At 51.8% G+C, this 26176-nt stretch overlaps 10 protein-coding genes across 10 annotated transcripts; 7 read left to right on the plus strand and 3 right to left on the minus strand.

Moving 5' to 3' along the window:
* Positions 1-798: 798 nt before the first annotated feature.
* MYCFIDRAFT_89639 (uncharacterized protein) lies at positions 799-2450 on the plus strand (the record flags this gene model as incomplete). The annotated part of the gene is made up of 3 exons (XM_007923653.1): positions 799-1119; positions 2017-2211; positions 2268-2450. 3 exons carry the CDS (start codon positions 799-801, stop codon positions 2448-2450), a joined length of 699 nt encoding a protein of 232 aa, XP_007921844.1.
* Positions 2451-2827: 377 nt separating this feature from the next.
* MYCFIDRAFT_193070 (uncharacterized protein) lies at positions 2828-4390 on the plus strand (the record flags this gene model as incomplete). Its single annotated transcript, XM_007923654.1, has 1 exon — positions 2828-4390. One exon carries the CDS (start codon positions 2828-2830, stop codon positions 4388-4390), a length of 1563 nt encoding a protein of 520 aa, XP_007921845.1.
* A 2049-nt stretch (positions 4391-6439) lies between these two features.
* On the plus strand, positions 6440-8659 carry MYCFIDRAFT_160224 (ENTH domain-containing protein; the record flags this gene model as incomplete). Its single annotated transcript, XM_007923655.1, has 1 exon — positions 6440-8659. One exon carries the CDS (start codon positions 6440-6442, stop codon positions 8225-8227), a length of 1788 nt encoding a protein of 595 aa, XP_007921846.1. The 3' UTR covers positions 8228-8659.
* A 227-nt stretch (positions 8660-8886) lies between these two features.
* MYCFIDRAFT_160228 (uncharacterized protein) lies at positions 8887-10720 on the plus strand. Its single transcript, XM_007923656.1, has 3 exons — positions 8887-9407; positions 9471-9783; positions 9832-10720. The coding sequence occupies exons 1-3, from the start codon at positions 8938-8940 to the stop codon at positions 10513-10515; spliced, it is 1467 nt and encodes a 488-aa protein (XP_007921847.1). The 5' UTR covers positions 8887-8937; the 3' UTR covers positions 10516-10720.
* On the minus strand, positions 9943-11759 carry MYCFIDRAFT_149645 (uncharacterized protein; the record flags this gene model as incomplete). Its single annotated transcript, XM_007923657.1, has 2 exons — positions 9943-11182; positions 11273-11759. 2 exons carry the CDS (start codon positions 11757-11759, stop codon positions 10716-10718), a joined length of 954 nt encoding a protein of 317 aa, XP_007921848.1. The 3' UTR covers positions 9943-10715.
* Positions 11760-12350: 591 nt separating this feature from the next.
* MYCFIDRAFT_55551 (uncharacterized protein) lies at positions 12351-13734 on the minus strand (the record flags this gene model as incomplete). Its single annotated transcript, XM_007921973.1, has 2 exons — positions 13662-13734; positions 12351-13601 (listed from the first exon to the last, which is right to left on the minus strand). The coding sequence occupies exons 1-2, from the start codon at positions 13692-13694 to the stop codon at positions 12351-12353; spliced, it is 1284 nt and encodes a 427-aa protein (XP_007920164.1). The 5' UTR covers positions 13695-13734.
* Positions 13735-13993: 259 nt separating this feature from the next.
* Positions 13994-15088, plus strand: MYCFIDRAFT_25858 (uncharacterized protein; the record flags this gene model as incomplete). Its single annotated transcript, XM_007921527.1, has 5 exons — positions 13994-14081; positions 14137-14194; positions 14255-14497; positions 14574-14744; positions 14809-15088. 5 exons carry the CDS (start codon positions 13994-13996, stop codon positions 15086-15088), a joined length of 840 nt encoding a protein of 279 aa, XP_007919718.1.
* A 798-nt stretch (positions 15089-15886) lies between these two features.
* On the minus strand, positions 15887-16695 carry MYCFIDRAFT_170590 (uncharacterized protein; the record flags this gene model as incomplete). The annotated part of the gene is made up of 8 exons (XM_007923658.1): positions 15887-15971; positions 16024-16113; positions 16143-16269; positions 16305-16335; positions 16377-16398; positions 16425-16436; positions 16464-16631; positions 16688-16695. The coding sequence occupies 8 exons, from the start codon at positions 16693-16695 to the stop codon at positions 15887-15889; spliced, it is 543 nt and encodes a 180-aa protein (XP_007921849.1).
* Positions 16696-21023: 4328 nt separating this feature from the next.
* On the plus strand, positions 21024-21783 carry MYCFIDRAFT_209975 (uncharacterized protein). Its single transcript, XM_007923659.1, has one exon. It carries the CDS (start codon positions 21065-21067, stop codon positions 21452-21454), a length of 390 nt encoding a protein of 129 aa, XP_007921850.1. The 5' UTR covers positions 21024-21064; the 3' UTR covers positions 21455-21783.
* A 2490-nt stretch (positions 21784-24273) lies between these two features.
* On the plus strand, positions 24274-26105 carry MYCFIDRAFT_209976 (glycosyltransferase family 90 protein). Its single transcript, XM_007923660.1, has one exon. It carries the CDS (start codon positions 24306-24308, stop codon positions 25389-25391), a length of 1086 nt encoding a protein of 361 aa, XP_007921851.1. The 5' UTR covers positions 24274-24305; the 3' UTR covers positions 25392-26105.
* The last annotated feature ends 71 nt before the right edge of the window (positions 26106-26176 follow it).

Raw genomic sequence — 26176 nt, forward strand, 5'->3', positions numbered from 1 at the left:
TAGACTCCCCGGCAGCTTGTGTCAACCACACTTTCTGCCGCGCGGAACTCGCAACACCCTCAGCTATTCCGCTCTGCAGTGACAGAGAGCAGGCTCGAACACATGGCCGGAGCGGGGACCGCTCGTTTCTCTGCTCTTCCGCTATTGGCATCTCGGCTCTGTCAAACGCATCGTTGGCTCTATCCCAGGGGTTTGACCTTGAGACATGACCTACAAAGAACACAGCTCTTCCACGGAGTGGCCCAACCTTTCCAACTAGCTTCTGTATTTCTCTCTTGGCGGCCGAATTGCTCCTCTCGTTTCCATTTGCTTAACATTGTCGGCGGCTGTGTTTTTGTTTACTTTCAATCGGCGGCCAGTTCCCGCAATTGTTGACAGCATTTTGTTTCCAAAAAGCCAGGTTGCGAAGGCCATCGAATCTTCCCGCAAGGCTTCGTTGCAAGCCGCATATCATCTTCGTCCTTGCGTCCGGCCGGACCATCTCTGTAGACGACAAGACATCTGCCACACTGTGTCTGTGCCTGGTCAAGCCGCTTCCCGGATCTTCAGCGAAATTAGGCACGGCCAGCCAGAGATTCACTGACGAGAAAAGTCCCCATTCCCAAAATCGTTAGCGTGGACTTAAGTTGATCCCGCCTGTGGAGCTGCCGCCTCGCTCTCGCAGAGCTGCTGCACCCTCCAGCTGCACGACAACTTCTCGTGCAGATATCCAGCCTTCTTCTCAAGCTCGAAAACACGTGTTGCCACGCCGTTCCCTGGGTGCTTACACACCGATCTTACGGTAAGTCGCCAGCTGCAATGCACTTTGGCATGGTGTTGGCCAGCACTGACGATCATTGCGCAGTTCATCGCCTGTCGGTGAAAGAGACAATGGCCAACACAACCTCTACGAACCATCCACAAGGTCGCATGATGCCGCAGAATCTGTTTTACAATCGCCGCCCGCCACAACACCGAACAAGACAGTTCCAGGCTCAACCCCATCTCCGCCTGCGAACAATGGCCGTCCACCATCAGCGCCCTCGCCTTGATATGGGGGAGCACGGCTTAGGATTGAGTCAGCTAGCCTCTGGTGCTTCTAGCTTCGCCCCTGAGGCTTGCAACACTCCTCGCTCTGCCGTGAGCGACACATCATTTCATCCAGATGAATATTTCCAATTGCCAGAGGACACCCCTTCAAGCACTTGGTCTCTTCAGAACGCGTCATGGCCTGACTTCTCAGAACACACGACCGTCAATCACTTTCCTTTCCGCCCGACTGCGGTCGACCCATGGCAAACCCACTCATACGCGCCTATCGCCGTCGGTCAAGAAGCTTCCGCCATTGTCCAAGCATCTGCCCATGGAGATGTCAATATCCTGTCAGCCCCAGACGATAGCAGCCCAAGAGCTGTGGCCGCTCCTCCGGTTCTGCCACATTCAGTTGACACTTCTCAATATCAGAATGTCCCAGATGAAGATTGGGTGCTTTCTTACCTCGACTACGACAGCGCACCCTCTCCTTCTTCGGTGGACTCTCATGGCACTGGACCACATACACCTATCAGCCCCGCCGGCGGAGAACCATTTGGGGCGTCGTTGGTCTCAAGCAACGGCAACTTGGCATATCCCGGCATGATTTCCAAGCTCGAGACGGAGCCTTCAACCTTTAGCATCACTCCTTCAGCTTCTTGGTCCGGTTCTTTCTCAAGCGATTCGACACAGACATCGGCATCAACGGTGGCATCTTTCGGAGGCCTCACGTACCCTCGCCACTTTGCCCAGCCTTCTGGGTATCCTTTACCCTTATCAGCGATCCCGCCGTCCGTTGCAACCCAAGGATCTGCTGCTGCTCATGGCCACGGGCCACCACTCTACACGAGCACGCAAACTATCCACCCACCCGCCTTGATCAATCCACGCCACGCCGTTCAGTCATTTACAGGCAGTCTCCAAGAGCTCGACCAACGTGGATGGGAGACCAGTCCAGAAGCATCCGGTGGCGACGATGAGTCGTCATCTGACGTAAACGACCAGGCAATCGAGGAGGCGCGTCTGCGCCGCGACCGAGATAAGTACTTGCTGAAGATGCGAGAGCGTGGTCTGTCTTATAAGGAGATCAAGCGCCGCGGCAAGTTCAAGGAAGCTGAGTCAACTCTCCGTGGCCGCATTCGAGTCTTGACCAAGGATAAGAGTGAACGAGTACGCCGACCGGATTGGACTGAGAACGATGTAAGTATGCTTGTTGATCGTCTGTCCAGCTCTCGGGCGCTAATGGGTTTTGTCAGCTGCAATTACTCGAGCACGCTGTCAGCCATTTCGAGCGTTTTGATGGTACCGTGCGCGGCAGAGAAGTTCACTCGCGCGTGCCTTGGAAGAAGATCAGCGATTGGATGCGATCTCGAGGCAGCAGCTACACATTCGCTCCAGCCACCTGCGCAAAGAAATACCGAGAGTTGCACTCACTCTGAACTCTGTCTGGCTGAACTTGAGTCGCGCCTGTCGCGTTGCGGCTACTGTCGACGAAGATCAGCACTTTTTCTCTACTGCTCTAAGTTGTAAAAGTAATTGACCTGCACCTCGTCATGCGCCAGGATATTTCGAGTAGTCTTAAGCGCCTGCATTGTAACGGCAAACATGGCACGAGGCATAGGTAGCGCGAAAATAACAATCACTCACAGTGAGTGGCAGACCATTGTCCATCAGCCTCAGCCTCACTTGTCGAAGCTCACTTGCAATTGGACTTCACTTCTGTTGCGCCTTCCTGACTCAATTAGGGTGCTCATTCAAGATAACTTCGCACAGCGCCGCAATCCACACAACCAAACAAACCTCATCAACCACCAACATGGCCGGCGTAACATACCGGCTGTCCACGATCGATCAAAGCTCCATCAGAACATACAGCCGCGTGTGTCTCTGCTTTGCTTGCAGCAACGAGGACCGTGAGCGAGTGGCAGAGGCTCTCACGGCTAATGTGCAGCGCACAGTCAGTCATTTGCCAATTCTCGCTGGCAAGGTACATCCAATCACCGCAACCTCACGGAGCCAGGAAATCCGCGAGGACTCGGTGGGAGCAGCAACCAGCAGCTCCGCCTTCGAGGAAAGCAGCAACCTGTCTGGCAAAGACACTGGCCTCGGAAGTAATGCCAGCACAAATCAGCGCGGAAGACTGGAAATCCGCGTGGAACTCGAAGATGTGGAACGATTGAGACCAACACTGAACTTCTTGGATGAAGACGTACACAGGCTGAGCTTTCTGCCTCGCAAAACACGCACTAACTATGGGCAGGCCTTTCCATCAACGTACAGCGACCTTATGAAAGGAAGCATGCCGGCATCCGCGTTCCTGAACACCTCCCTCACGCCAGTCCCAGACATGCCGGACCCAGCCGAAGGAAGCAACCCTGTATTCGCAGCCAAGGCCAATTTTATCAATGGTGGTGTTCTTGTTGCCATCTACATCCATCACTCGGTCGCTGACAGCCACGGCGTCGCAACAATCATCCGCCATCTATCGATCTCCGCTGATATTTTACCACCACAGGAGCTGACTTTACAAAGTCTGCATGAAGATGCAGTGGAGCAATCCCGACTTCGAGATCGTCTTTCAGGATCAAGAGGCGTCAAATCAAATGCCGCTGAGCACCCCGAGTACCAGATCATTACCGGCAGTGGCAGAGCCAGAAGACTGTCTCTCGCACCAAGCTACGGCTCCTGCCATGTTCTTTCGTTCGACTTGCAAAAGCTTAGCAGCATCAAGACAATGCTGGTGGAGCGGTGCGAGAATATGCTCTTGAGAACTGCACCTGAATTTTCCACAAAAGATTGCTTGGTAGCCATTCTTTGGAAAGTACTGACAAGAGCTCGCTGTCTAAGCCGAGACGACACCAGTGGGCAGTCATCTTCACTTCTGATGCCAATCAGTATACGCGACAACATGGAGCCGATTATGAGCAAGGACTACTACGGCAATGCATCGCTTTACGCTCACAGCACGGCACCAGTCATCCAGCTGTGTCTTCCAATCGACGTCGGAACGATGTTACGCACCACTGAACTCGTGCACCGCGGCACGAAGCAGATGCACGAGATCAAAGTCCGATCAGCGATCGCGCTCATCAATGACCGCGAAGATGTTCGCAGCGTGAATCATCCCGCGGTGGACTTCCAAAACGATGTCTTTGTCACGGACTGGTCGAGCGTGCTCGAGGCAGATCTTGGTCTAGGTCTGGGTGCGCCTGATTATGTGCGCAAAGTGAGTCGACAGCATTCCAGTTATGGCTGCATTTTGCTTCCCGCCAAGTCCGATGAGGGTGTATGGGAAGTTCTGGTGCAGCTGACTGAGGATGCGATGGAGAAGTTGTTGGAGGATCCGGCTTTGCAGCCTCTACTCCTGCGCGTAGCTTGACTTGGTGCGGAATATGCGATGCGATGAGCTTGTGATGGAGAAGGTAGTTGGGGCGAGCAGGAGAGAGATGGGACGCGAGGTTTGGATGCCTGTTATCTCGAGGACGGATTTCGGGAACATAGGCAGGAGTATGAAGACAATAATAATCGATGCCGTCTGATAGACCAGGACTCCCATGTGATATTGCACCTTGCGTCGTCGTGGTGGATCTTCTCTGGCTAAGATCAGATCGCACGAGAATCCATGCCCATTACGGAGGCCTATACGTACCAGAGGCTCAATGCAGCACTTCTTACCGCAGCGATACAGTACAATCTTTGCCCCTACAAATTGTTTTTAATGTATCTTTTTATCTAGAGGACTTATAGCTAAACAATATATAGCAAAGATACTCTAATTGAGGTCTATTTTTAGAAAATATTAAAATTTTTAGTCGTTCCCTCCTAAATTAATAAGCTATATAGCTTGAAACTCTAAGTTAGACGTTTTAGAATTTTAGTGTTTTTTAAGCCTTAGTATACTGTTTTTAGTAATCCAAGATCTAGGTCTTATAGTTTTGTTTAAAAAGAATCTAGTTCTAGATTTTTATTCTAGTATAGCTACTATTAGTAATATAATCTAGAAAAGAATATTATTAGAACCTGAATTCTTACTAAGTTCTCTTTAGTATATCTTTTTATATAGAAGAGTTATACTTTAATAATATAAGACAAAGATACTCTATTTTTTATCTATTTTTAGAAATTAAGTAAAACTGTTATAGTTATCTACTAAGATTAGCCTAAAAATCTAAAAGAAAGACTTTTAGATTTTAGTATTTATTAAGCCTTATAATACTATTTTTAGTAATCTAAAAGCTAGAACTAAAGGTTTTACCTAGTTTTAATCTATATTAAGATTCCTATCTAAATACGCCTACTATTAGTCTTAAAATCCAAAAGCGAATATTTTTTAAGAATTATAAGCTTAAGAATTCAAAGTTTAGAATTTTAAAAAATATTCTTTCTTAAGTTATAAGACTATTTATAAACTAATAAAGGTAAAAGCTCTAATAGGAAATTTTACTAGATAAAACTGTTAGGTTTTAATTTTAGATTACTAAAAATAGTATACTAAGGCTTAAAACATACTAAAATCTTAAAATCTTAATTCTAGAATTTTAGGCTAATCTTAGTAGATAGCTATAATAATTCTAGTCATTTTCTAAATATATATAGAGAGTAAAGTAATTTTGTCTTATATTACTAAGCTATAACTCTTCTAAATAAAAAGATATATAAGATAGAATCTAAGAACAATCTAAGTTTTTATAGTATTCTTTTCTAGATTATATTACTAATAGTAGCTATATTAAGATAGAAACCTTAATATAGAGTCTTATAAAGTAAGGCTATAAGACCTAGACTTTAGATTAATAAAAATAGTATACTAAGGCTTAAAAAAACGCTTAAATCCTAAAACGTCTAACTTAGAGTTTTAGGCTATATAGCTTATTAATTTAGTAGGTAACGACTAAAAATTTTAATTTTTTCTAAAAATAGACCTAGATTAGAGTATCTTTGTCTTATATTGTTTAGCTATAAGTCCTCTAGATAAAAAGATATATTAAAAACAATTTGTAGGGGCAAAAATTGCAGTACAAAGTCTGCATTGAGCCTCTGGTATGTATGGAGCTCCGTCGCCCATGCCCATGCCGGGAGACAGCGGTTCTCGGAAACTCAGCTCAGCCACTGCCGACAGACGCTACGCTATGCTTGGCTTGGCTTGGAACAGAGCTGGCTGCTGCGTGTTTCACCAGAACTACTGAAGTCATCGTCTAACTTATCATAATTACATTTGCGGCCGAGCGCTGTCGTGTCGCTGCTGTGCCGGCATTGGCAAGCGTGGCCATTGATTGTTGATGACCGCAGTCTCCGCCGACTCGAACTCCACCGCCCTGACATCCATTCATTCCGCAGCATAGACCCAGAAATGCTGCGCCATAAGCGATAGCCCTCCACCTCCACCACGCCGTCAATGCCCTTCGGCACCCACCGATCGCACCCAGCCATGTCGTCGAGCTTCGAGAAGAGCGTCAAGGGCGGCACCAAGGTCAAAGCTGCGCCGCCCAAGTCCAAATATGTCGAGCACATCCTGTTAGCGACGCAGTCTGGCGAGGCAGGCGTCGCCGAGGTCTTCCGCACGCTGACCCACCGTCTGCGCGATTCCACATGGACGGTAGCCTTCAAGGCGCTGATCATCGTGCATTTGATGATCAAGGAGGGCGTGCAGGATGTCACCCTGAGCTATCTGGCAGTCGCGCCGCGAAACCGCCTAGCTATCAACAGTTTCACCGACGTGCAGACCCAGGGTCAGAACATAAGAGTCTACTCGGAGTATCTGCTGTCGCGCGCGGTAGCCTACGAGCGCAGCAAGTGTGATTTCGTACGCTCCGGCGAGGGGCGGATGAAGCGCTTGACCGTCGACAAGGGCCTACTGCGAGAGACTGAGGTGGTACAATCGCAAATCAAAGCCCTAGTCAGGTGCGACCTCCTATCGAATGACGTCGAGAACGAGATATCCTTGACTGCCTTTCGACTTTTGACTCGCGATCTGCTGGACCTGTATAATGTGGAGAACGAGGCGGTCATGAACGTGCTCAGCCATTACTTCGAGATGTCACGGCCCGATGCTGAACGATCTATTGCAATATACAAGAACTTTTGCAAGCAGACAGAGCAAGTCGTGCAGTACCTGAGCGTTGCGCGGCAGTATGAGTACGCCACAAGGCTGGAGATACCAAAGCTGAAGCACGCACCGACTAGCCTCGCGGCTTCGTTGCAGGAATATCTGGATGACCCGGACTTTGAAATTAATAGAAGGCAATATCTGGCCGAGCTAGAGTCGAGGAAGGGAGGCAAGCCGTTTTCGAGACCAGCGCAGTCTACATCACAGACGGCCGCGGCCACTGCGACAATGAAGACGCCTTTCGATGACATGAAGTCAGGAGCAACTCCAGCTGCCAACCAGCCGGCCAAGGGTCCCGCACCAGACCTCATCGATTTCTTCCAGTCGATCGAAAGCAATCAGCAAACAAGCGAAACGAATCCATTCCTACAGCAGCAGGCACCGCCACAACAACAGTTACAGCCTATGGGTTTGCAGCAACCATACCAGACAGGCGCTCCACAGCCGATGAATGGATACGGCACGAATGGAGCTCCTACCAATCCCTATCAACAGCAGCCTATGCAGCAAGCACAGCCCTTGCAAACCCAATTCACTGGTGCTGGCTTCGGTGGTTATGGACCTCAACCGGAACAACAGGCATTCGCCCCAGCACAACAATACCTAAGTCCAGTCCAAGCTCAAACACCTGCACAAATCCAGCCGCAGACCACAAATCCGTTCAGACAATCGATGATGGCCACGGGTACCGGCGGCGCACTTGGGAGCTCGCTCGGGCAGCAATCTTTGAACAGGCAGTCCACGAATCCGTTCGCGAAAAGCGCAATACAGCCAATCCCAGAAAACGGGCCATCTCCCGTGGCAATGCAGCAGCAGGCGACTTCTCCATTTGCGTCACAAGCCACTTCACCTCAGCCTCTGGTACCACAAGCAACAGGATCTAATCCTTTCCGCCAGAATATCCCTTCGTCACAGCCTGCGCTGTTGCAGGTGCAAGCCACGGGTAGCACAAATCCTTTCAGGCAAAGTCAATTTGTTAATCAGCAGACTGGTTCGGGGTGGCAACATGGCCCGCAGGCCACGATGGGTGGCTTAGAGCATCTGGAAACAGTGCCAGTATTTCCGCGTCCAGGGCAGAACACGCCGCAACAGCAGTCCCCTTGGGGCTAGATCTTGAAGACTTCGGACGATATCATTATGCTAGTTAGCGTGGAGTTCAGGATTGCATCCATTGCGGTGGGTTTAGCGAAGAGAGCCATGATGAAGGAGTGAGGAGTGATACCATTCATACAAATCCTTAGCATCTTGTTCGGCGTGGAGCTCCGTCTTGTCCATGATCTTGCATCCTGCAAGCCCTCGGCGGTTCTCAATACTGCTTCATTGGAGGCAACCTATTTCACTAGCTTGCCGCGCACCCGACATCCCAAATCGATCTGGTGCGCTGGATCTGGGAATCTGCACCAGTGCACCGCACCCTTTGCCCGGAATGACGTCCCCCACACGTGCAACTTTTAAACTTCAACCAAGATCTTCGCTCTGCACGGTTGCGCTTGTCGTGCGATGGGAAACGTTTCCTCCACACAGACCTCAATCTGCATTCTCTCACAATAGCGTATGTGGTTCTGTAAGCAGGCATCCTGTTTGTGTGACAGAAGAGTGGAAGTTGGACAGTATATCCGGTGCTCGAAACTTTCGCTTCCGGGACCCTGGACCCACCGCGGACAGGGATTGCAAGATGGGGTTCGACAAGAAGGCGCAGGTGAGTGTTTCCTGTGAAATGCAATGGGAACAAATCTCAGGAGCACAGCTGACAATGTACACTCGAATAGGTCGTTGCCTTCTCATCCACCGCGATCGCCCTTTATGGCTACGATCAGGGCATGATGTCCCTCATAAATACTAACAAGAATTACCTCGCAAGCATGGGCCTGGACGAGGAAAGCGTACAAGTCGGCTTAATCGTAGCAGTGTACTATCTTGCAACATCGGTTGGCGCTCCATTCTTCTCTTGGTTTGCTGACCGATATGGACGCAAACCTGGACTGTTGTTCTGCCTCGCCACAGCGTCTCTCGGCAATCTGATCATGTTCCTAGCTGGACTCGGATACAGCCAAGGCGCCCTCATCGTGATGTATCTCGGACGTCTCGTGATGGGACTCGGAATTGGCGGTGTTGACAGCGTGGTACCTGTGTATTCTGCAGAACTGAGCTCAGATGACGCCAGAGGAAAGGCTCTCGCGCAGGAATTCCAGGCCAACATCTTTGGATTGAACATGGCTTTCGCCATAAATCTGGCTCTCACCGTTACCCTCGGGAAATGGAATGAGTGGGCGTGGAGAGTCCCTATCATGTAGGCCCATTCCGTAAAGAGTCTCGTTAGCTGAGAGTTGTTGCTGATCTTCGTCCTCTACAGCGCCATGCAGGTCTATCCACTTTCACTCTTTTTCTTCATCTCATCTCTTCCAGAGAGTCCACGATGGCTAGTGTTCCACGACAGGACCGAGCAGGCAACAGAGTCGCTGAGGGAGATCATCGGCGTGGAAGAGGCCAAATCGAAATGCGATGAACTGGTGCAAGCATCAAAAGACGAAAGCGACCAGAAGATCGGCTACAAGGATATGTTCACACCAAGTCACACGCAATTTCATCCCACTATCATCGTCATCATGGGTCAAGTCAATCAGGCACTTACTGGCTATGGTGCTGTGTCTGTCTATGGACCTCAGGTATGGTATCGCCCTCGAAGCAGGGGTCACATTACTGACGATTCACAGATATTCGAACAACTGGGCTATGGTGTCAGGCTCTCGGAATATCTGACCCAGGCAAACTTCGTCTCGTACTTCATTCTAATGACATTTGCATGGTTACTGATAGACGCGCTTGGACGACGAACAGTGCTTCTGTATGGATCTGGCGTCCTAACTATTTGCTTCCTTCTACTGGCCGTATTTGGTGGCCTGTCTTTCCATCACGAAGACTTTCACATTCATGTCAACGCAGTAGCAATTCCCGGTATCGCGGCTCTCTTCATTGCTACAGGAGCTTTCGGTATCGGATGGCTAGTCCCACCATGGCTTATTCCTACCGAAATCTACCCAACCCCGGCAAGAGCCCAAGGAACTGCAGTGTCCGTCATTATCTGGGGCTTGGCCAATTTCGTAATCACACTCATTACACCGATCTTGTTCAACAACCTCAAGTTCTGGATCTATCTGGTATTCGCTGCAACGAATCTGGTCGCAGGAGCAACGACGTTCCTGTACTGCCCAGAGACCGGGGGTCGAACCTTTGAGGAGAATCAAGAATTTTTCGAGACTGCCAAAGAATCAGGCACATGGCGAGTGTCCAAGGTCGATGACGGCGAGTACAAATGGTTTCCGTACCCTAAGCCAGACGCCAAAGATGGTGAAAGTCAGCCTCTACTGCGCCGGGTGCAGGATCAGCTGGAGAGTTGAGAACCTTTCCGTTAATACAGCGATGCCACGAGAGACGGCCGAAACAATGCTTCTAAGCTGCTAGAATTTTGCGGGGGCCTTGAGAGTTCACAGCATTGAGCGGAAGTCATGACTCCAATACTTTCATGCTGATTGGGAGAGTCACCAGATCAAAAGTCGATATATATATTGATCTTTGCAATTCACATCACCAACTTTTTTCACCACTTCCATGGCCCATTTTCCTGAGCCCATTCCTCGAAAGATGTAAGATTCTCACCCTCGATCAACCACTCGTCAGACTTTTCCTGGGTTTTCTCCTCGCCCTTGCCATAGTAGCTGTGATCACCAACAAGCAGCATTGTCTCAAGAAGTTCGTCTCTGATAGTTTCTGGTAAAAAGCCAGCAAAGACGTCCGCAGGCAGCTTCTGAAACACAACTTCCTGCCCAGAGACTTTGCTCAACGCAGCGACAATCTCCTTGGGTGTGGTCCAAGTTGATACACCATGAGCTTTGGCCCCGTTGGCTCCTGCGCCTCCTTCAAACAGCCCCATCACGTACTTGCCACCGTCTCGTCTCGGATCGATCAAAGGCCATGCGACATCGTCTGAAGGGAACGGCATCGCCAGTGTCGGCTTGCCATCTTGTCCAGGTTTAATCTGAGTTTTCGCGAAAGTGATGAACATGGCTATTAAGATGAGACGTAAAAGTCAGCGGGGGAAAAAAAACACGATTCATCGCAGAATTGCACCCTTTCTCAGATCTCGTCAAAACTCACCAGGCAAGAAATAACTCGCAATCATATCCCCTTTATTCGCCTCAATATACTCCTCCACCAAAGCCTTCCCATCAAAATGGTCGACATGCTTCAACCTCCCCCCAGAAACTTTCTCAGCATTCGGCAAACTCGACCATACCAAATGCTTCACCACCCCACTGCCTTTCGCCGCTTCGAAAATATTCTTTCCTTGCTGTATTTCCCGGTTTTTGGACATCAGACTCCAGAAATCCGTGACGCCGAAGACGCCGTATACGCCTTCCATGGCGGATTTGAGAGACGAGATGTCGTCGAGATCGGCTTGCACCATTTCTACGCCTTTTTTGGTGAGGCTTTGGGATTTGGAGCTGTTGGGGTCGCGAGTAATGCCGCGGAGGGCATATTTTGAGGAAAGATCTGAGCGTGCGAGGACGAGGTCGATTATGGAACCGCCTTGGTTTCCTGTTGCGCCGAAGATGAGGAGGGTTTTCTTGTTGTTAGAAGACATTTTGATGCTTGAGTGATGTGTTGGCTCGAAGGATCCAGGTGGTGTGGAGTTCAATGTTGGTAAAAGTTGTTCTGGTCTTGCCCTTGGTTTCTTGTTGTTGCTGCTCTGAAGCCAGACAACGGCAGAAGCATATATCTTAACTACATCCTGAGTGTCGATTTCACGACATCGCAGGACCACGTCGGTGCCGCGGGCGAGGCCTGTGTTGGCATCTGCTCACAGCTGATCTCAGCTCAACGCCTCGTGTCCGCTCTGTAGATACAAGCTCCGGCTTAGGGAATGATGATAAAGCAGATCCAGAGCTCGAGAATTTGTGGCGTATGCACTTCGCGAAGCTCCTGCTTCAGGTCGACCTACAGCTGTAGCTGCCAAGCCAAGTCAAGTCAAGCCCTTGGAGAAGCGGAGCTTCGTAGGAGCGAGCTGCTGACTCCTGCCGTCCTCTTGGCAAACCATTTGTAATCCTGCCGCATCTCGGGAGGATCCGACATTGACCATCATGTCTGCTTGTGACCTTGGCAAAAACCACAGTGCACGTCACTATAAGCCTCTCCGACGTCCTTGAGAGTCTCATGGAGGCTACACGGTCAGCCCTCAAAGTCTCATCAGCGACACCAATCGCTTCGCAATGTCAACAGCAAACCCTTCGTCGTTGATTGCCCGCTGGTCATTGATCAACACCACTCCAGAATCTTTCAATCCGTTCGTAATAGATGAGAATATGGCCTCATCAGCTTTGGCGTCGTAGAATGGCGCATCAGGTGTCGCAATCATGCTGACGCCGCCAAGCGGCAAGACGATATGCACATTCTCCTTCTTTGCTGCGAACTTTTGGATTTTCTCGACGATGAAGTTGCCAATCTGCGTGCATTCTTCCGGCGAAGTGCGCATAAGCGTTACGGTCGGGTTGTGCTCGAAAAGCTTTCTTTGCGCCTTCTGATACCTCTCAGGCACCGTGCCCTTAGGACCGAAGTTTACCATATCGATCGCGCCAACGCTGACCACGTAAGGAATTCCAGCCTTCAATGCAGCTTCCAACCGGTGTTCACCAGCCGACATGACACCTCCAGCCAAGTAATCGCAGATCTCGGTCGTCGTGATATCCAGCACAGCATCCAGATCGCCCTGCTCAACCAACCTCTCCATTGCCTTGCCACCATGTCCAGTACAATGAAAGACGAAACATTCTACTTCATGATTCGACTCCAGATACTGCCGAACCTTATCAACGCATGGGGTGGTAACACCAAACATAGTAAGACCAACTCTCTTTCTCTTCTTGCCCTGTTCAGATGATGATGATGATGATAGAGACTTCTCATAAATTTGCGCCATTCCATGGATTGATCCAGCCGCATTTGACAAGATTCTTCTGAGCAAAGTGTTTGTTCCAGCGATGTCGACGACCGAATACATCAAAGTGATGTCGGTCTCTTCAACAATGGCTCCGGTGTCTCCTGAGGCGGCAGTACTGACGATTAATTTGGGAAATCCAATGGGCAGACTGGCTCGCATTGCCCCAGAGGCGAGAGAAGTGCCACCGGTACCTCCTGCGCTGACAATGCCATGAAGTCCTTGAGATGGGTCTCGGAGACCGTTATTGTAAGCTTCCCGCAGCCAGTTGGAAGCGCATGTAATCATATATTTGATAACATCTCCCCTAGGCAAAGATCCGACATCCTTAGACTCGCTTGGGCCATATTTGGTTGTTAGATGCTTCTGAGTGATATCGATTGCTTCGTGGCTCGTTGGAGAACGACCGACGTCGACGAGGATTACTTTGCAAGAACTTTTGCCTGCTTCGAGGATTCCGGATCGCAAGTATAGTAACTCATCGAGCTTCGTCTGTTGCTCCCCTCGTTAGCATTTCGACAATGGAGCAAGTGTACGGATGCGGGTGCTAACATCACATGTGCCTAGCAGGACTATTCTCGGCATCTTCTCTGCTGGTCAGAGGTCGTTAGAGTACAGATACATGTCCATGAGCTTCCACTCTTGAGAAGAAGAGCTGTGTCGTCAGAAGGTAAGGTCGATCTGCGGAGTTGCTGCATGCATACTGTATCGCTGCAGGGACAAGAAGCTGCATTGCGTCACCCATGCACATCCTCGTTTCGCTTCGCATGGTACGAAGCTACTTGTATCACAGCAGAATTGGAGGTAACGTTCTTGAGTGAGGAACCCGGATACTGGTCTTCGCTTCTCCATTATTTCAAAATTTATGAGCTGCTTGATTGACAATGAGTCCCCCAACAGACCGGAAACAGATCCTTGAAGCGTTTAGGAAGCAGATCAAAAATGGCACAGCGATTGTTGGCGCCGGCGCCGGTAAGTACATGGTCGCCGTCGAGTTTGATGCCAAGACGCTCATTCATTTATATAGGCATTGGACTTTCTGCAAAGTTCATTGAGGAAGGAGGCGGAGACGTGATTGTTATCTAGTGCGTTGACACACAATGGCCATGTTTCGCGAACATCTGCTGAGTTGTGTTCGAATGTAGCAACAGTGGGCGCTTCCGAATGGCAGGCAGAGGATCCCTCGCCGGCCTGATGCCGTACAGTAATGCAAACGATGTAGTCGTGGACATGGCCAAGGAGGTGATACCAGTGGTCAAGCATACGCCAGTCATAGCAGGCGTCTGCGGCACAGATCCATTTCGAGACATTCCTCGCTTTCTCAAGCAGCTCAAGGACCTAGGTTTTGCAGGTGTGCAGAACTTTCCGACTGTTGGCTTAATCGATGGGTGGGTATCGGTGGTGGTGGTGGCGGTGGTGTTCTGCAACGCCAGAGACGTTGGCTGACAGTTCTTAAAAATGCAGCACATTTCGAGCAAATCTGGAGGAGACCGGTATGGGATACCAGCTCGAAGTCGACACCATCAAAGCGGCGCACGAACTCGACATGCTCACTTTGCCCTACGTGTTCAACGAAGACGAGGCAACAAAGATGGCACAAGCAGGTGCAGACGTCATTGTCGCCCACATGGGATTGTTCGTGGATCTATCTAATGCGCATGGTACATTATGGTCGATGCAGTTACTGATCGGTTTCCAGGACTTCTTCAGGGAGCATTGGCGCACGGAGTGGAAAAGGTGTGGATGAGTGCGTGCAGTTGATCCAGAGCATTCGAGATGCTGCAACGAAGGTCAGCAAAGATATCATCGTTCTCTGCCATGGCGGACCGATTGCAGCGCCGAAGGATGCAAAGTACGTGTTGGAGAGGGTGAAGGGCTTGCACGGATTTTTTGGAGCGAGCAGTATGGAGAGATTACCGGTCGAGGAAGCCATCACGGGCATCACGAAGGAGTTCAAGAGGGTGGCAATACAGCAGTAGCTTATATAGTAGAATTCCATGTCGTTCTTCTGCTGCGCGAAACGTCAGGAGCCCCTGTTGAATCTCGTCGCCATCATGTTTCAAGCCATCTGCCGGTCAAGCTTGCCTGCAGACTGCGGTGCAGTATTCTAGTTCTACCTTATTCCTGGCTGAGAGGACCTGGACATTATTGTGACAGCACACGCCGGTCAACGCGTATTCTTAGAAGTGTGCACAAGGCATACTGTACATACCTCAGTCGCGTCTGAAGGAGCGAGGCCAGAGAGGTGCATGGTGCATGATGCATCGGTGGTACGCACTGCACTACGCAGCTACAGTAGTCACTGGTGCAATGGCCAATGGGGAAGCAGAGCGAGGGCATGATTCGCGACGAGTGTCACCTCTCGGACAGCGAAACATCAAACACTCAGTCGCTCGCAGGCGTAACTTGCGCACGCAGCAGAGCGCACCGGCACCGCACGTTGATGAGCCGCCAGCATTTCCTGGCACATCAGACCCCGGTATTTCCTATCCGAAGCGGTATGCGATAAGTATGCGGCATCGACCTCGAGACAGCGGGAGGACGTGAGCCTCAGGTCGCCGCCGCCAAATGCACATTGCAACGCCGCCAAATTTTAGCTCCCTCTCCAAACCATCCACGATGCGGGCCGTCATAAGAAGGCTGCATGGGAGCCGCCGTTGCTGCTGCTTGGCGGCCTCTGCCTCACTCGGCCTGGCCTCTGCTTCTGCTTCTATGGTATCATTGTCAGGCCTGCGTAGAATAGCAAGTCAACTTGACAACGGAACTGAGCATTTCAATCACTCCATCATCACATGTACCCGTGTGCCCCTCCTCAATTGCCGCCGCATTGATTCGCGCATGGGGATTGGGGAATTGATTCTGCTCGCTAAAGCTGCATGGGGGCTTAAAGTCTCAAACTAGAGCTAGCGCACACGACTCCACCGTCAACCTACCGTCGGCGTCAGTGAGCTTTCCAGGCCAGCTTCCTTTCCACTGTGAGCGAAGAAGAACAACATTGCCGCTTCTGTCCACCACAGCGACAGCGACGTCCACGTCCACGCCGCCATTTGGACAGCGACCGCACGGGCCAACCATTTCGACGCTTGGCAGCCGCTGACCGAGTGCTGCACTCTGCCCTGCGCTGCACCGCCCACCGCGCGTGTGACCTTTCCGCTGTCCACTGAGCAGATCGACACCTGCCGACGACTCTGCCACTACAGTATTCTTGCGACTTCCACACCCACCGCTACGACGCCACAATCACCAGCATTTTGACCCCGCCGACACCTTCACTGCAACGAAACGCCCTCTGAGATCGAACATCCAGTCCCGCACCGCACCGCAGCGCTGCATGCCGAGACACGCTGCCTCCACCGCCGGCCAAGTGCCGCCTCAAGTGCTTGCTCTAAGAAGTACACCACGCCGTCGACATGGAGCAGCCGAATAATATCATGGGCGGCGGCATGCCCAACATGATGAATCAGGGCATGCAGCGTCCGCAGTCCGGGTGAGCTTTCGCCGTTCCATGGAATGCGGACCAAACTGCAATCGAATTGCTAACACTCTTCCCATGCAGCAATATTCAGCAACAACTTCACGCACGCATAATCTCAGACCTTCGACAGAACGCGGCACTTAATGGTACCTGGCAGGCCACCCACGACATTCGAGATCGCGCACAGCGGATCATGCAGCTGTAAGTCTTCCCATGCCTCAAGTCTTTGTTTTCCAACCTTCGCTCTCTCCCGCGCTTGCTTTGTTCCGCCCAAGTCCGCTTGGCGCTGTGCTGACTTCACTCCAGTGTGACCCAGCTGCGTGCCCTCAACAGTGATATGACCACATGCCTCAACATCGCGCAAAAATGGGAAATGCGAACTTTTCAAGAAGCGCAAAATAAAGACGACTATGTCCAGCGGATGGACATGAAGCTCAAAGAGATTCATGGTCGCAGACAGCAGACCATGCAGAATGCTTCACTTGGCCCTCAGAACCCGGGCATGATGCAGGCCAACCAGATGGGCAATGCGAATATGATGCGACCTGGTGGTATGATGGGTGGTGGTATGCCGAACATGCCGAACAACGCTATGAACAACATGGGCAATATGGGAAACATGGGCAACATGAACATGAACTTCCGACCTGGCGGTATGGGCATGCAACCAAATCAGATGAACGCAGGCAATCCGATGTTCCCGACACAGCTACAGCGTCCCATGCAGGCCTCACCTGTCAACCTTCCCAACCAGCCGGGCACTCTAGACCCCTCTGCGCTCATGCAGCAGCAGCCGCAGCAGCCGGCGCCGCAGCAGCAAAATACACAACAGCCGCCGCAGTCCATTGGCCAGCAAAACCAGCAACCAGGCTCGAATATGGGCCAAATGCGGCCGGCCGGTCTCCAGCCACAGATTCAGGCCATGGCCAAGCGACTGTATGAGAGCATGTCCGAAGACAACAAGAACGTGGCTCGGCAGAGATTTCTTGCTGGATTGAATCCTCATCAACGACAGCAAGCGCAGCAACGACAGCAACTGACCGGTCAAGATCCATTGATGCAGTTCTGCATGTTGAGGGCAGGCGAGCAAGTGAGACAAAAAATGGCAGCGATGAACGCCCAGCAAAACAAGCCCATGATGCAGATGGGCAACAACATGCCGCAAAGACCTCCCTCTCAGACAAATGGGCAAGCGATCGACTTCTCTGCCCTACTGGGCCAGCAGGCGAACGCGGTGAAGTCGGCGGATGCTGGTGAGCAGGTTGTCCCCGCTAGCAACAACAGTAACAATAACGCCAACATGGGGATTGGTAATCAGATGAATATGCCGCAGAACATCAACCCGCAAATGCTTGCTAATCAAGGAGGACAACCTGGTCAGGGCGGTCAACCAAACAACGTCTTCAACTCCCAGCATCTCTTGTCGCAACAAAGCGCACAGGAGAAGGAGCGGCTGCAGAAGCAGATGATGGCGCAGCGACAAGCCATACAGGCTGCCCAAGCCAGAAATCAGCAGCAACAAAACCAGTTGCAAGGACAACCTGGAGGTCTCCATGCTCCAAATGCCTTCAACGGTGGCCCAGCGGGCCAGGCCAATAGCCCGGCGATGTCGATGCTTAATAGGCCGATGATCCCTCCGGGCCAAACTACGCCTGGCACGCCTCAACCCAACCGGCCGCAACCGACACCACAGACTCCAATGAATAATGCGAATCAGCAGCTTATGGCCCATCATCAGAACATGCTGAACCAGAACAATCAGCAGCAACAGCAACAGCTTGGGTCAGGTTCGACACAATTGACTCCGCAACAATTGCAACAGCTGCTTCAGAAGGTCCCTCCTCCGTTCCGAGAGAAGTTGCAATCTATGCCACAAGATCAAATGGTAGCGGTGCTGAACCGATTCAAGAACCCGAACGCGAACCGACCACCAGGGCAACCATTTCCAAACAGCCAAGCAGGTCAATTTGGTCAAGCCGGCCCGCAAGGTGTGCCAAACGTGGGCATGCAGAACCAGGCTGTACCACCGATGGGCAACGGCATGCCGAACTTCAACGCTCAGCAAGGCACCCCTAATCAACCAAATGGAGCGATGCCATTGGACCCTCAGACAGTCGTAAGACAGGCGCAGCAGAATCAGCTCTTCAAGATGAAATGCCAACTCGTCGATTCGAAGCCGTTCCCGAAACAGTATCAGGCCGCGCTAGGATTAAGCCTTGCACCCACTATCAACACCTGGATTCAGTTGAAGCAGTACGTTACTCAGAACGCCGCCTCGTTGCCGCAAGGAACGGCCCACAAAATTACAGTCATGCAGCGAAAATGGATGCAAGACAACGACGAATTGATCTCTAGTGACATTCAGCGAGTGCTCCAGAACCGTAACATGCAACAGAATCCACAGCAGCAGCAACAGCAGCCTCAACCTCAGCAACAACAGAACAATGCTGGACAGTCCCAAATGTCGATACCGAACCAGCAGGCGCCTCCCGCACCGATGGTGCCGCCTGCTCCAATGGTGCCGCCTGCGCAAGCTGGCAATGCTATGATGCAGCCCCATTTGCTTCCCACCCCCGAAGAGATTCAGATGTTCCGCCAGAGAATACCCCAGGCGGCTCAAATGTCCGACGACGATATTCGACGCGCAATCCATAAGCGTAAAGTCGAACAGCTGCGAGCACACCACTTGCGCCAACAGCAGAATCAACCGAATGCTCAGAACACTCAGCAGACTAATATTCAGGCCCCGCAAGCGCAAAGACCAAACCAGCAGAACCAGGCAAACGGTGCTCAGGCTCCTCACCGCACGCCCCAACAGTCGACGTCCCAGCCGGCGCAGGCAGGCTCGCAGAAAGTCTCACAGCAGAACAGTGATGATGTGGTCGAAATTTCAAGCATGGGTGGTCCTCCATCCGAGACGCCGGCCTCGAAACAGCCACCGCAGATGCCACAAATGCCCAATCTTACGCCGCAGCAGCTCGCAAACATGCCTGAACACGTCAAAAAGGTCTATCGCGACCGTCTGCAGGCCGAGTCGCTTCGCAAGGCTCAAGGACAGCTTGGCACTCCTTCCGCTCAGGCCGCGCCAAATGGGCAGGGCTCGTCTCAGCAACAAAAGAACCAGGAATTGGCTGAGCGGGTCAACGCCCTATTGGGAGAAGTGCAACGTGCGAACCCGAAAGGCCCTGCAGTCTCGTACGACCCTGCCAATATGGAAATGGCTCGGCAGTCGCTTGCGAAGCTGTGGAAGCCGCTCGAGGCTATGAATAAGACCTATCTCTTTGCGATGTCAACTGGTCTCGAGCAGCGCCTGAAGGAGGTGATGCGAGCTAAGGTCATCGTTCACCAGAACGCGTTGGATGAGCATGGCACCATGAAAGACTACTACTCTGTCTCGATCGAGCAGTTGAGGGAGTTGGAGAAGGTAGTGAGTGCCTACATGTTTGAGTTGAAGGCCAAGCAGGCCTCTGCAAAGCAAGCAGGAGGAATGGTGCCAAACGCAATGAAGCAGCAACAGCCTCCTGCGCCGCCGATGGCCCCGTCTACATCACAGCAGACGCACAACCGCAAAGCCTCCGTCAAAGCACCCCCGGCGCCCACGGAGAACAAGACTTTCGACTGGGCACACCCCAGTCCCCAAGGTGTGCCCAAGTATGGCCAGACCCAGCTCACGCCTGACAAACTCAAATTCCCACCACAGAAGAAGCGCAAGACCGGCCAATCAGACAGTCAAGCATCGACGCCTGCTGGACAGACTGGCACTCCGGCTGCCACGGGCGCAAGTCCTGCTCTTGCAAACGGGAAGATTCAGAGCCCCGAGCAAGTCAAGAAGACACAACAGCAGGCCAGACTCGATGCTGAAAGGGAATCACAGGCGAAAAAGTTTAGATGCAAAGATGCCACATGTGAAGCCTCTCTTCAGGGGTTTGACACAGAGGAGCAGCTCGCACAGCATGTGCAAGCTCAGCATCAGCCTATCGAGGATCCTCTTGACTTTCTCGTCTCCAATGCCGCGGCGTCACTTGGTGTCGATACTGAAGGCAAGCCACTGCCCAAGGCCTCTGCAGGCTTCACCAAGCCTGCGCCGGCATCGCAGAAGCCACGCGCCACGGCCAAGGATCTCAACAAACAAGATCTGACCAAGCAAGAGATGGACCAAATCGCGAAGGGCATAATATCAGGCAGCGTCAAAGAAAAGATCGCCAAGAAGCAGGCTGAAATGGACTCTGCAGCGAAGAAGACAAACGTTGGCACCAAGGAACAGACCATGTTTGAGGCCATGGCAGAGAAGCTAGAAATCCCGCTGCCTGTCGAGCCCGTGGTGGCTGGCGCTGAATTGTCCGACGATTTTATTAACTGGGGCCCAATCGATCTCGGACTCAACGCCATGGGACTTCCTTGCGATGGGTCAATGCAGCACGCGGAACAAGGCCTACAATCGGATCTTGGTCACGGAGGATTGGTGCCCACCAATCCTGGGATGGACCCGCATGACTTGATGTTCTCATTGATGCAAGAACCAAAATCTGATGTCGACACTTCTCCGGAGTTGACGCCCAGCGAGGGCTCACAGAGCAGTCGTGGAAGCGATGTATCGCAAAGCGACAATATGAAAATCAAGATCATGATAGAGAACGAAGCCGCCGATATTTGGGGCACTGGTGAAGCTGGCGTTGTTGCTCAGAGCATGATTCCCATGTACGACCGCATCGTTAACATGATGAATGATGGAGAAGACCTGACTATGGGTGGCGTCGAGGGCGGCGGTAAAGCAGGTGGAAGTCCAAAGAAGAGGAAGGCAGATGAAGTGTGGGACTTGCCTCTCGCGGATTTCATGGATGATTTCTGGAACGGCGGAATGCAGACTTGATGAAAGCATAGCTGGATTTACGATGAGATTGGTGGCATTCTGGAGTTGGCGATACTCTTATAAAAGACTACGACGCTTGAAAGGCGATCTGAGGAGCGTCGCTTGCATTTTTGGGCACATATAGCGAAGGCGTCATGGTGTCGAATTTGGTGGAATTGCAGAAGCATATGGCCTATCAAACGAGGAACACGAGTGGAAGGACCAGATTTTGGGGCTTAGCGAGGTGTTGCTGGCGTTCATTGACGTTATTCTCATGACTGTCTGCAACATATACCCATCGCTTGGCACTTATATAGTGGAGTGGCGAACATTCTTTCTGTTCTATGAGGAACATATCGTGGTTGCGCCTGGGTTGGCGCTGCTTCGTGTTCAGTCTGAATTCAATCTTGTTCCAATGGCGCAGCAGCCAGTGGGTGGATGGCGGAGCATGACAGCTACATGGCTCCGTCAGTGCATAATCACTGAGATCTCGACGGCTGGTGGCATTACAAGCGGAACTTTGCACGACCCGAGATGGTCAGATGTTAAGAGGTCGGCGCTCTTGGCAGGTCCGTAACACGGCCCATGCATAAGAACGGATTTCCGGGCTGACGTTGATCAGATTCGATTCTGTACGGAGCATATGTATATGTATATTCGTGAGTGCACAATGCTGTCGCGTCGTCGGCCCAGTGGAGATCATGCTTCGCGGGCCAACCCGGCTCGCGTGGCCTCCTGCCCTGCTTGCTCCTTCCTCCACAGAGCCCAGCTGGGAAAGTTGGCGACTTTGAGGCGATTACTCTCCCCATGAAGCGACTACACCCATCCTGATCTTCTCGACACCGCCAATGCCATCGTTGCTGTCGCGCTACCAGCACGATGCCGCCTCCGCTTCCAGCGCCTCTCTAGTCCTCCCACTGGTCTTGTTCGTGGCATCGCTGCTCGCGTACGTTGGCACATCGACCAAGCATTCCCTGTCGACCAGCGCAGTCGCCTGGCTATCGATATGCACATCCACGACGCTGCGCACAAGAGGTGGCTTAGGGTCGCTGCTGGAGGCGGAGCCCGCACAGAGGTTGTCATGGGCTGCAGGCGCATTGCTGGCCCTGGCACAAATTTGCGAGCGTGCCGTTGATGGAACAGGCATTTGGTGGGCCAAGGTTGATTTCTCCGACAGACTGAAAGATGAGCTCTGACTGAGATGACATGACAGGCTTTGCTGCCCGCACTGATATACACTCTGGTACAAAGTGGTGTACTAGATTCGACCTCAAACGAGCCGTCGAGCCCGACTCCTGCAACCCCTACGAAACCCGGTGCTGTGACGGTGCCGTGCCCTTCGAGGCTCACGTTGTTCGTCTTCACGACCTCGGGGCTGGCAGCTGTCTACTCACACACAGGTTCTGTGACGGCCATTGCTTTAGGCTTCTCGTATGCGGTGCTTGAAGTGCTAGCATATCACTTGATTGCGCGAGCTCATGGAGTCTCGCGATTGCCTGGTCAGCGTGGTGGTAGTGTCATATACTCCGCGAGCGGTCTCTTGACCCAGCCATCAGGATCTAGTGTCTCCGATGAGGAGCGCTGGACGTCGACATTGAGGAATGTCTCGGCTGCAGGTGCTCTGACCACGGGTCTGGCTGCTCTCAGCCTTGAGAGCCTGAAGTTTGGCGGACTGGCCTATTATGGCTTGCTAGGACAAGCGATGGGCAGCCACTGGATTTTCGGGCAAAGCATAGTTTCGGTTCTGTACGCAATTGCGACAGTCCTTATGCATATTGTTATGTATGGCGCACTTGTTCTGATGGTAAGCTACATCTTTCGTTCAATCAGCCGCATTGCCGTTCGCGTACTGTTGCACACTTTGGATATTGAAGCAGGACCGAACGTGTTGCGTGGCAATGGCACTCGTCGCTGCTTTCCAATGTCTACACTATACGTGATCACGGGCTTGGCTGACGCTCAGCAGATCCAACGGCAGGGCGCATTCTTTGCAAGTGGAATACCCATCTCGGCGGCAGTCGCTTCAGAGCTTCTGTTGGCGTTTTCCTTCTCACGGCTTTGGTTTGCCGTTTTGTGCACCTTCTCCATTTTCTCGTTGCTTGACGAGCAGGATCTCTTTTCGCGTGGCTCCAGGATGCGTATGCGATATAGCAGAATCTTGTCGACCACAGCATGCATATCCTTGGCAGTGCTCGTCATTTACTATTTGCACTCACCACTTCGATCAGCAGCGTTTGACGCACCTTTGGATACTCCAGGCGAGCCGTTCATTGCCGCACCCACAGAACCTTTGAAGCCGCTCGCATATACCGACACGAAGACGCATCCGGTCAAGAGATTGATCAGCGATGCACAGGCTTCGTGGACTGCGAAGGTGCAGTCCCAGTCTCAGACCCTCGAAGCTGCTGTTGCGGAATATAAGCGGCGCTACAAGATTCCACCGCCACCTGGCTTCGACAAGTGGTATGCTTTCGCGAAAAAGCGAGAAGTACAGTTGATTGATGATTACGATACCATCTATCGTTCACTTCTCCCCTTTTGGGGACTTTCTCCCGCTACCGTCCGCCAGCGCTCGAGAGAAGCGCTTGGATTTAGCGACAACATGCTCATGGGCATTCTCGTTCGAGATGGAAAAGCAGTCCATATCGAAGGAGGTCCAGAGTGGCTTCAGCAAGCGGCTGTGGGCATGATGGAATCTTTTGTGGAATATTTGCCGGATCTGGACCTGCCTTTCAACATTCACGATGAGCCACGAGTGGTGGTCCCGCACGATGAACTCTCGCGGCTGATACGACTCGCGCTCGACAAGAACATGCCTGCCGCCAATGCTCAGCAGACGCCGAGAAACTCGTTCTCAAAGCGTCCAAAGGATATGAGCTACAAGAAGCGCGTGCCAGAAGTCAAGACCACGCACTTCAATGTCTTCGCGCATCAACCCACCTGGATTCCATCCCGATTGTCCTGTCCAGCTGAAAGCCCAGCGAGAGCACTGGAACTTCAACTCGCGAAAGACAACATGACAGCCTATGCCCTTGGTGATCTAGGGTTTGTCTACAACCAAACAGCATTCTCCGACGTTTGTAACTCGCCTTCTTACGGCGAAAGTCACGGCTTCTTTGACCGACCGAACGCCTTTAACGTCGTACACGAACTCTATCCAGTATTCAGCCAAAGCAAGATGTCCTCATTCAATGACATCTTGTTTCCCAGTCCGTGGTACTGGTTCGGCAAAGTGGACTACAAAGAAATCTCCGACATGGCATGGGACAAGAAGATCAGCAAATTCTGGTGGCGTGGAAGCACAACCGGAGGATTCAGTCGAAATGGCGGCTGGAGAAGACAACATCGACAGAAATTTGTCGCCAAAGTGAACGCTCTTGATACCGCCAAGATACTTCAGAACTCCAATTCAGCAGCCACGGATAAGGACCGAGGCCATACAGAGTGGATCACGAAGGAAATGCCGAGATCGGACTTCAAGGACCTCATGGACGTCCACTTCTCGCATATCGGACAGTGCGATCCTGGCGATTGTGACGCTCAGCGAGAATTCTTCGGAGTGGAGCCCGGCGTTGATCAACAAGACGCATGGAAGTGGAAGTATCTCCTCGACATGGATGGAAACGCATTCTCAGGAAGATTTTATGCATTCTTAGAAAGCAGATCCCTGCCACTCAAGATGGCAGTCTTCCGCGAATGGCACGAAGACTGGATCAAGCCTTGGCTACATTACATCCCGTTGAGCTTGAAAGCAGATGAGGCGTTAGAAGTCGTTCGGTATCTTGATGCGGAAGAAGAGGGAAAGAAGATGGCCATCACTGTCGCCGAAGCAGGCCGAGATTGGGCACGCAAGGCGCTACGGAATGAGGATTTTGAGGTCTGGTTCTTCAGGCTCTTGCTCGAGTACGCACGGGTGGTTGATAATGACAGAGACAAGATAGGGTACAGTGGAGCATAGCTGCTATGGCAACGAGTACATTAATGCCACGTCTGAGCGGATGATTATGGTGTATACTTCTGAGAATTGACGCAGCTCGGTCGTGTTCGGGCGCGCTGACACATATACTTCATGCGGTAGAGTGCTTTGGTGTTTACGGCGGCGCTCTGCGTCGAGGCCATCGAAAGTCAAGCAACAGGCATGGATTGCTAGACGCCATTCTGCAAGCTCGTTCAGAAGAGTACTGGCGGTGGCTTGCGCGGCTGCGATTCCGTGTGCAGTCCTTCGGCTATTATTGTAGCATAATGATCCTACGATCAACAGTCCAGAGCGATACACGAAGCATTTTTAAGAGCATGGATGTCTAGTAAAGCGGTGAAGTTGTAGATTGCATGGATGGCCAGTTGATTTTCTGCCGCAAACCGGCACTAACAGCTTCTGCCGCTGCAGCTCTGGTCGGATTCGTTCCCAAGTCGTTGTCTGCAAGAAGACCTGTGCGTAAATGCTCTACGTAATGACTCTGTATTTCGATGTGGTAGACGAGACGGCTAGCCTTGCGCACCACTTTCACGCAAAGGCGTACACCCACGGTATCCCGCACCGAGGCTGCTGGGTAGGGTAGCGTGTGCGCGGGATGCTTGCGATGTCTGGTCCGGTTTGAGGCTTGCGGCTGGATTCACTGATCTACTGATCTGCTGATTTGCGTACCGGGCTGACCTTGTCGGTAGATTTTGTAGTAGCCGCCGGTAGTCGTGCGTCAATGACAGGTTCTCAGAGCCTCTCGGTCGATTTCTCCGTTCCAATTG

The sequence above is a fragment of the Pseudocercospora fijiensis genome, assembly GCF_000340215.1.
Source record: "Pseudocercospora fijiensis CIRAD86 unplaced genomic scaffold MYCFIscaffold_1, whole genome shotgun sequence".
NCBI lineage: Eukaryota > Fungi > Ascomycota > Dothideomycetes > Mycosphaerellales > Mycosphaerellaceae > Pseudocercospora > Pseudocercospora fijiensis.

Bases quoted from the DNA above. Each gene is read 5' to 3' on its own strand.
- MYCFIDRAFT_160228 (XM_007923656.1), top strand. From the start codon at position 8,938: ATGATGTCCCTCATAAATACTAACAAGAATTACCTCGCAAGCATGGGC. The intron at 9,408-9,470 runs GTAGGCCCATTC...CGTCCTCTACAG, and splicing joins GCGTGGAGAGTCCCTATCAT to CGCCATGCAGGTCTATCCAC. The intron at 9,784-9,831 runs GTATGGTATCGC...GACGATTCACAG, and splicing joins TGTCTGTCTATGGACCTCAG to ATATTCGAACAACTGGGCTA.
- MYCFIDRAFT_209975 (XM_007923659.1), top strand. From the start codon at position 21,065: ATGGACCCGCATGACTTGATGTTCTCATTGATGCAAGAACCAAAATCT.
- MYCFIDRAFT_209976 (XM_007923660.1), top strand. From the start codon at position 24,306: ATGAGCTACAAGAAGCGCGTGCCAGAAGTCAAGACCACGCACTTCAAT.